The 10,105-nt window shown below is 43.8% G+C and overlaps 1 protein-coding gene across 1 annotated transcript in view; it reads left to right on the forward strand.

Annotated features, from left to right (window-relative positions):
- The window catches only part of slc16a10 (solute carrier family 16 member 10), a 63,796-nt gene extending 57,440 nt beyond the window's left edge, over positions 1-6,356 (forward strand). The window contains exon 6 of the mRNA XM_077220596.1: positions 4,040-6,356. Coding sequence (XP_077076711.1) covers positions 4,040-4,254 — 215 coding nt within the window. The 3' untranslated portion in view covers positions 4,255-6,356. The remainder of the gene's footprint in view (positions 1-4,039) is intronic.
- The last annotated feature ends 3,749 nt before the right edge of the window (positions 6,357-10,105 follow it).

Here is a 10,105-nt window from a genome sequence, read left to right on the forward strand (position 1 = left end):
TTTGGTGTAATCTAAGACAATGGGATCCAGTTAATTGCACTATTAGTTCAATACTTGAGATCCTACAAGATCGTTTTGCTTCAGGGTTATCTCCTTTCACACTGAAGGTTTATGTTGCGGCCATTGCTGCCTACCATGCGCCCCTGGGGGGTTTATCTGTTGGAAGAGATCCTCTTATTATACGTTTCCTTCATGGTACCCTGAGGCTGAGGCCTGCAGTTCGTTCCAGAGGTCCAGCTTGGGATCTGGCTCTTGTTCTAGAATGTTTATCTGTCGCTCCCTTTGAGCCTCTTGATTCTGTCTCAGAAAAGTTTCTGACCCTCAAAACTGTGTTCCTTCTAGCCATTTCCTCAATAAAAAGAGTAGGAGATCTTCAGGCCCTGTCGGTATCTCCTTCATGTCTTGAGTTTGCACCCGGGATGGTCAAAGCTTTCCTCTATCCGAAACTTGGATATGTACCTAAAGTTCCAACCAATGTACCACGGCCTATCGTACTGCAGGACAACCTAATTTTTCCAGTCAGAGCACTGGACACTTACGTCCACAGATCTGTCCCATAGAGGAAGTCTGATCAGCTGCTGGTGTGCTTTGGGCCCCCTAAAAAAGGCCTTCCTGTATCCAAGCAGACTGTTAGCAAATGGACAGTGGAGGCTATATCACTTGCATATTAGGTTATGGGCCAGCCTCCACCTTTGGCCACTAGAGCCCATTCTACTAGGGGTATGGCGGCCTCCAAGGCCCTAATTTCTGGGGTGCACCGGGTTGGTCTTCGCCGCTCACGTTTGTCAGATTTTATGACCTAGACATGGATAACTTTGGGCCTAGAGTTTTCATGTCGTGAGAGTTTTAATACGACAGGTTCTTGGCCGTATGGCGTTCAGGCATTCTCGTTCCCAAAGCGTCATTGACGCAGCGCGAATTCCCTCGAGAGGTAATGTGTAGGGAACTAGACCAGGGCCGGCGCCACGGGGGGGCGTGAGGGGGCGACGCCCCCTCAACGGGACTCTCCCGCCCCCTCAGATCACCATGAATGTAAACGAAATTTTACTGATAAAATATGCTATTTAAAAATCACATTTGCCAATTACATTTACACATTTTCTTGTTTTTGTGAATATTAAGCTAAATTAATAATATTTTAATTAAGGACAGTCTGTTAGACAAAGTCGAATTTTGATTGGTCGTTTGATTTTGCGTGCTCGCTCACCCTAGCATTACGTTAAATTTCTCATACGGGAAAGATCACACGACGGCTACGGACTGTAGAACGGATATTCCATAATTTCAAGGTTGAATAATGCATATCGGGGGCAATCGGGAGAGTCGGCATAGGCGGAGGGTGAACCAACTCCAGGGTAAGGCTAAGATGTGCGCTTCCCCTGCATTTAAATAGATTTCCTAACCATGTAGTTTTAACCAACGTCGCCTAGCAACAACTTAAACGTCCCAGTATAAACGCTCCCGTTAACTCATTTGTTATTAGCGCAACTATACGTTTACAAACTGTTAATTTGAGCAAAAAAACAAGCAGTACTGTATGCCTGGCAGCCAATACAAATAAACATTGCCTTACCTAATGCAGCAAAATCCTGCGTTTAGACATGGCATCATGCGTTGATGATGCACTCGTTGTTTAGTTTTGTGGTTATGTCACTCTCAATTAGAGCTTAGCTGCTAGATTCTCTGCCCGAGCCCGAACTTGACCCGAACCGACGATATTTCCCGTCACTATCCTCGGGCCGGGCCGGGCCTTCGATCTAGAGACGTGCACTCCCAACGCAATCGAGTGCGGCGCGGGACTAGATTTGATGGCCGAGCGCGGGCGCGGGCGGTAATGCACATCACTCTGTGTGTGCGGGTTGCGGGAGAATAAAACGATTCGCGAATCGCGGGACTCCCTCAAACTAGAAATATTTATGAATAAAACATATAAAAACTAATACATTTTTATTCATCTGTTGCAGAAAAGCAACAAGAACAACTATATGTGTGCTTTAATAAGCAATAACAAGCTTTAAAGTTAATGCTTTAGTAACAAATTTATCAGGAGCATTTATGCTGATGTCTGATGTGTATGATGGTGACACGTAGTATTTGTATTTTGGAGGTACAGAAAAAAAGTCTATTTGTGAGCAGGAGCGGGACAAAACAATAATGTTGCGGGCGGGGGAAAGTAACAGAAAGTAGTTGAGAACGTCAGTTATAACGACCCACGTATTAAAAAATCGTCGGGTTTAAATCGGGCTCGGGCTCATAATTTCAGTTAATTTGTCGGGCCGGGCCGGGCTCGGACACAACGTGCAAATGAATGAATTTGTATTTAAAGTGATCACAATTTAATAAAAACATCGCAATTTATAAATTATATTGCTTTCATTTATTTAAAAATTGTTTATCGAAAAAAATGCATAAATCCTGCAATTTATAAATTATATTGCTTTAATTTATTTAAAAATTGTTTATCGAAAAAAAGCATAAATCCTGCATAAAATGAATCATCACGCGCATGAATTATCTCTGCGCGTGCGCACGGATGCAGTTTACGTCATTTCCCACACACCACAGCTGAGCCAGCCCAGTCGCGCTTATCATTTGGTTATGGAGTGGAGGAAACTGATCCTAGACCAGCAATTATGTGCAGCATTTCTTTATAAAAGGAACTAGTAGAAGTAGTCAGGCTGCTTTTGAGGGAGAAAATTTCACTCGAATTGTATATTGTCTCAAGTCCGTGGCCAGGAAGGCTAAGCCTTTTTAGCAAAAAGTTTTTTTTCTCTCTCATCAAAACGTCTTATCAATCGTCTATAACAGTCTATATCAAGCAGGGACACGTTTGTGTGCATTTTATTTTGTGATTTCACCGTAACGAATAGAGTCTCTCCGAAACAGCGATAGATTGAAACGCGCGTCAGTGTGAAAACTGCGCGAGCCACCAGACAAAACTGTATCCGCTTCACTGATCGCAGCGGCAACGAGCACTTTGATCACTTCACTTGATTTAAAAAGCAACACATTTCAGCGCTAGAACAACTCTAATTTGACAAACGAACAAAATGAATCCTCTGCTAGTTAACTGGAGATGTAGAAATGGATAGATATTGGTACATCCGTGCCGCGAAGATGTTTTAAAAAGTGGTGGGGAGAAGATCGACCCTGGCAAAAAGTGGTGACGTGCGTTAATGTGAACGCCCCCTCTCGGTATTTCAGACGCCCCCTCATCAGCGCTCGGCTGGCGCCGGCTCTGAACTAGACGCTGTGTCACTTTGCAATACTTCCTACATCCCTGTGATCGATTTGCTTCGGCCTTTTCGAAGCTAGCACCAATCAGACCGGATGTGCTGTTATCCTTTCCTGGTCATGACGTCACCCGCTCGTGACGCTCATTCTCACCATTGGACTAGTTGACACATATACTTCAGACCCAATCACCCAAAATTGCGCGTTCCCAAAGCATCATCGACGCAGCGTCTCATTCCCTACTCAGGGAACTAGGGTTAGGCTACAGTTGTAACCTGAGACGTTTTCATTGCATTTACACCGTTTTGACCAACAGGTGTTGTCTTGAAACAAGGGGTGGTGATGGCGCAATGGATAAGACACATGCCTTTGGTGTGAGAGACCTGGGTTCGAATCCACTGTGAGACACCAATGTGTCCCTGAGCAAGACACTTAAGCCCTAGTTGCTCCAGAGGCGTGCGACCTCTGACATATCTAGCAATTGTAAGTCGCTTTGGATAAAAGCGTCAGCTAAATTATTATTATTATTATTTTTTTTTTTTTTTTGAAACAGTGAATCATTCTGCAAACCAATTGATTCCCATCACTACTGATTCATGGCTTCACAGAGATCATCGCCAAATTTATAAACAGTTATGAAATAACAAAGCCTCCTTTATTGAAATCACATGACGAAGCGCCCATCACTAGTACCGTAAATGCCACAGATTTGAAAGCAGTAATATGGAGCACAAGCGTCTCAGTCGTGTGTTCAGATGGCAGTGCGTTGAGCTGATCTGAGGTCTGTGTGTGATTCTATACTCAGGCTTCCTGAGAGACCGGCTGGGCACCTATGACGTGGCGTTTTACCTGGCAGGCATCCCTCCACTCATTGGCGGGGCCGTGCTGTGTGTGATCCCGTGGGTGGAGGCGCGGAGGAAGAGGAAGGAGGCTGACGCCACAGCCGAAACCACAGAGAACATGCTGGAGCACAAGAGCCACACGGACGTCAAGAACCAAGACACTGAATCTGTCATCTGAGGAACATTCACAGCGCAGAGACTGACCCATGTGTGTGTGAGTGTGTGTGTGTATGTGTGTTCAGAAAAAAACATGCTGGAGCACAAGAGCCATACAGGTGTCAAGAACCAAGACCCTGAATCTGTCATCTGAGGAACATTCACAGCGTAGAGACTGGCCGATGTGTGTGTGTGTTCAGATGTGTGTGTGTGTGTTATGTAATTTTATATCCCAGCAGGAACGGCCACCAAACAGGGCTTCTACAATATTGTGATTCTTGAGCTATGCATCTTTCAGAAAAATATTTTTGTACTGAACTTTTAGGGTTTAAAAGGGAAATGGTGTAACATGAACAATCATTCATGAAGGGAAGCCCTGAAACCTTCATGCTCAGAGGAGATTCATGGGATCTTATATTAACTAGTTAGAAAGTATTTGTATGTTTCCTTTATTCTTATAATCTAGGTTGTTTTATGTCAGACTATAATGCGTAACTCGTATGATTGTTTTAATTGGGAATGTCAGCCATATGTCTTAATTTCTTTATGCAGATGAGCGCTTTATTAGAGCAGACATCATGCAATATGCAATTATCTAAGAAATATTTCCACTGAAGAAACATTAATGCTGTTTTTATGTGTAGAGCAGATAGAAATTATCGTGTTTTGGTCGAGGAGTGAAGCGTGTTTCATGGCGTCTGTGTTTGACACGGCTGATCTGGACCGTTTACAGGATGATGAGCTTTACCAACCAGTGCCGATATCAGCATATTATTATTGAAATGAACTGGGATTGTTTGCTATGCAGTGAAGTTGAAATGATATTTTTTTTATCGATGTTAAAAAACAATGGTGTTGATTGGTTATATTGAGCCAAACAGCCATTGTGATCTCAGAGTTTCCCCTTTATTTCAACTGCATGCATCATGTTCACATTTACTGCCAATGAGGCCTTGAATAAAAAAACAGCATATCCGCAGAGGCGTTTATTTAGTTTATCAGCGAGTAATAATGTCTGAGTCTCATGCATGACGCTTATGGCAGCGTGTCTCTTCAGGACAGTCGTCACATGATCAGATGATCCATAGGAGTGTTACTCTGGTCCCGTGATCTACCTCGATTGACATTCATCCTCAAATGCTCGTGCCACTTCTCACACATCCCATGTTTCTTCTGTTGTGTTTTTATGAGTATTATTACTTGTTTCACATATGTATTGCAACAACTTTCGTTAGTGCCTCGACAATATGATTATTGGACAGAGATAAAGTATTGATTTGACAATGAAAAGATTCTATTCGTTTCAGTAGAAAAAAAAAACTGAACATTTCAGAGGAAAAGCTTGATGTTTTCCGATGCTCAATGGAGAGTGTGTCTTAACTCTTGATTAGTTTATTCATTTCTCTTTGGTTTAAAACCATTTCCATGTTTTTGGGAAGATTTTTTGTATATTTTTTGTACATAATCATTTTTCTATTTTTTTTTTATTTATGCTGTTGACGTAAATCACTGTTGCACACCAAGCCAGAGAAGGTTCTGCTTCTTGTAACCTCATATTCTGTGATATTAAATATGCAATGGTTTTGATGAGTGCGGCAGTGATTTACTCAGGGTAATAATATATGTAAAATAACATGTAAAGTTTCTCCAGACCTCAGCTAAACACCAATATTACTGACTTCAGTTCTTGAGGAATTTAATGAAATCTTATTGTCCATTTATCTTTGATTGTAACATTTAAAATGACATATACTGATTAACAAGTAAGGCAAAATATACCATTGCACTTTGTACTTGCACTTACAGTGTACTTACCAAAGTTAGTATGTAGTTATTGTAATGATTATAGTTAGTACACATGTACATGCGAAACAGGACTGTAAATGAAAGTGCTACCGAAAATAGTTTCATAACAAACTGTCAGTCTCATGAAACTATTTTTCTCTATGTATGATCTCAATGCAGATGGTTGAATACATGTTATGATTCTGCAGCTTCATTTTAGTGACCTTGATCTCATGACTTGCATGATTTTACCTTCTGTTATTTCTTGTTGTATGTACAACACACTTGGTATAAATGAATACAACAATAAAGAAAACATTATTGGTTTTATTAATGAAATGGTTTTTAGATAATCGTTTTGTGAATGGCATAGCATATTTGCTTTTGTTTTTTTCAGTTTTTTTTTAAAGGTACACTGTGTAGTTTTTTAAGTATTTTCTTAGCTAGAATCAATGTCTTTATTCATAAATATGTCCTCATTGGTGTAAAATAACCTCTGCCAATGACCTGACTTATCCTCGTATGCGAAAAATTTCTTATCTTTAATTACATGGGATGGGTAAGTCCATGGAGGCTTCCATGCATAGACAGTAAAAGAAATGGACAAAGCGACCCCATTGATTTCAATGGAGAAGACTGAAGCCCGATTATTGCACTTCCTGTCTGATGGCTGAGCGACTGCGCAGGCTCAAACTGAGCGTGACGACAGTCTGACAGTTGTACATCTTCTAGTAGCTGTGGCAAAACAAATCTGAATCACCTAATTCCTCATAAACGTTGTTGAACATTTTTTCCTGTTGTTTTTAAGGACTCTCTATCTATGGGCTTCTCCCTTGACTTTATTCCTCTATGTCCCCCCGATTGCCTCATAGACATTAAAAGATTGCCTGCGAGCTTCTCCTCCTGTCTTTCCGGTAATGTCTCTATTGTGTGACATAAAGTCGCGTGATTATGACGCAATCGTTAGCCTGTTTTTAACAAAAACGGCTTCTACGGGTCCATAACGTAAGATACAAAGTAATGAAGCCTTTTATACATTGTCATGTTTATTTAGAAATAAATAATGGACAAATGAAGTCTTTGGACGTCTAAGATGTAAAGTTATTCGCTGTCAAAGTGACGCCAAAATGAATGGGAGTCAATGGAATGCTAACAGCAGGTGAAGTTTTGCTACAATGGCGGCTCCCGCGAGGCTTCAACTTCCGGCTGATGGATTACCCCCTTGTTTCCATGTCGTTCCACCATCTAACTATAATAGCAGAGAGGGACAAAAAGCACTAGCCTACCTAAACGCTTCCACAACGCGTTTACGTTCAGAGCCAGAGACTGAAACCAGCTGAAACGGACAGGGAAATCAGTGAGAGGCGCTTGTCACTGCCCCGATTTCCACTGCACGGTCCTTCATAATGCAGGATCATACTTATGCCGAGCCACAGAAGAAGGAATTCTCGTCGCCAAAAAAACAAAAAAATTTATTTAAAAGGAAATGTGAAAAACGAGGGTAAATAGCTTTTCCCAGGTGGAAAGAGCTAATGCAGGAGAAAGACTTTGAAAGGGACACTGAAGTTGCTTCTCGACAGGTAAGTCAATGTTACGGTCTAAATTACAATTTTTTTTCATTGCTTGGTTGTGTCATTCATTATATAGGCAGCATAACAATAGAACATGTATAGTTTAAACTCGATGAGGGGATATTGGAAGTGCACCCAGGTATAGTTTCTTGGTACATAATGGCTTAGAAAACACGCATTAGAAAAAGTGAGGCGCTAGAGAGCACTATGCGTTTGAATGCAAAATACAATTTCACTGCTAGATGGGAGAAATTCCTACACAGTGTATGTAACAAGGTTCAAAGTTGTGGAAAGAAGGAGGTGGGAACCGGCGAACATTCAAAGATTTTAATACTAAAATAAAACAAATACAAAAACAAAAGTATAAGCCAGCAGCCCCTCACGGACGACTGCTGGCCACACAAAACACAACATAAACTCAAGCGACAGATCCGAGAGTGGGGATTAAAAAAAACAACCTTGCTCCGGTTCCCGATCCCGCAATGCAATGTCATCTGGTCCCCCACCAGCTTGGCGATCTCCTCCGTGGTGCCTGGCGGTGACGCTGGATAGCGCTCGTTGGACGGCTCAACAACCCTCCACCGCCTGGTGGACGGCGACGGCTGCTCGGTTTCGGAAAGCCGGCAGGATTCCCCCGCTCCCTGCTCCTCCCCTTCAATGGTGGACGGTAGCAGGCTCTGGCTCGCGGCTCACGGTGGTGACTCCTCCGCTCCCTCCTTGACGCCAGCACCCAGGCGGCCGGCAGCGAGCACGATACACAAACCCCCCCGGCAACTCACTCCAGCGCACCACCTCGAGCGTCCATGGCGACGGATTCTGCCCGCCATGCTCGATGGTAGCTGTGAGGGCTCTCTGACAGCGCGTTACTCCTGATGCGAGATGCGAGACCGGTGCGTCTCACAGGTGACGTTCATTATCACTCACGCCACCGGCCTCGCACCGTTCTCTCACGTGAAAGGATTTTCTGAGAGGTTCACGGAGGCACAGAATTCATCTCAAGTTCTGCCTCAAGCTGTCATAAGAGCACGCCGCCTCCGCAGCCAGTGAGAACAGTGCCTCGGATACCTCAGCCCCGCCCTGCGGCTGATAACGGAAGTCGCTCTAGGTCTGCTAAGCGCAACCTCTAGCTACAAGGCCCCTGGCCTGGCAAGCCATCCCCGATGTATCAATGAACATCATAAAGCGAGGCTACTCGCTCCAATTCACTTGCAGACCCCCGCGTTTTCAGGCGGTCATCGAGACCTCGGTGCAAAGCACGTGCAAAATCTGCTGGCAAAAGGGGCAATCAAGCCGGTTCCCCCCGCGCTGAGTCAGTCAGGGTTTTACAGCCGCTATTTTCTTGTACCAAAGAAAGACAGCGGCATCCGCCCCCATAGATCTGAGACATCTGAACAAAGCCCTCATGAGACGGCCATTCAGAATGATAACTACCAAAGTGCCGTGTGCCGGCCCATGCATGGCGGTCAGGCCGCATGCACATCATGGTGAACCAGCGCTGTGTGGAAGCTCTGGTCCCTTGGAAAGCCCAGAACTTGTACCAGTCGGGTGTAATTATGGGTTTGGCCTCCAGGAGGAAAGTGATTTTCACAGATGCCTCCAACCAAGGTTGGGGAGTGCTGCACGAGGGAGGCCTGCCTCCAGCTTCTGGCTGAATCCGGAGAAGAGCTTACATATCAACTGCCTGGAGATGAGAGCAATTTGGTTAGCCCTGAATATTTCTCTGCCAGACCTCAGGGGACACCACGTCTTGGTCCGCACGGACAACATGTTGGTGGTGTCCTATAGAAATCGCCTGGGCGGCCTCAGATAAGCACAAGTAGTTCTAGGACTGTTATGAGCCCAGTTTTATTCATGAATCCCGACTCTGTCTGGTTATTTACTTATTATTTTTTTATTATTATTAATAATATTTACTTATTTACTTATATATCTACTTATTTTGGCTTGTTCTGTCGAGCCTCTGGGTGTTCTCTAGGCTCCAGTTTATTCAGCCAGTTGCTAATGTGCGGCGTTTTACATTGCGTCCCCAATGTGTATTTGCTACGCAATAAGAATTGACCGTTCTCGAAAGGGAACATACTCGGTTACTAATCCCGTTCCCTGAGGGAACGAGTATTGCGTAGCCTGCTGCACTATTGCAATCTGTCAGGTGTGTCACTTCAGTTGATTTAAACCTGATATATTGGCCGAAATTAGTTATCTTTATAGGCTTAGGTCACGCCCATTCAGGCATGCTTTGACGTACTCGGCGCCAAGTCAGTTGATTGGTTTGTGCGTCTGAGGTGCTCGGCCATTGGATGTGCAGTTGCTGCAGCACAGCTAATGAGCGAGATAGACGCTCTGCTGTGTTTTGCTGTACAGCTGCACTGCGTTTTAAATGATTGCTTCAATATTTCGAGGAAAGGGAGTTTTCCCCACTGCGTATTTGCTACGCAATACTCGTTCCCTACTCTCAGGCAATCAAGGTTACGTTAGTAACCGAGTACGTTTTGTCAAAGAGTGTGTGTACAGCGACAC

The sequence above is a fragment of the Siphateles boraxobius genome, unplaced genomic scaffold (assembly GCF_051911475.1).
Source record: "Siphateles boraxobius isolate OS27281-9 unplaced genomic scaffold, OSU_SipBor_1 8, whole genome shotgun sequence".
NCBI classification, from domain to species: domain Eukaryota; kingdom Metazoa; phylum Chordata; class Actinopteri; order Cypriniformes; family Leuciscidae; genus Siphateles; species Siphateles boraxobius.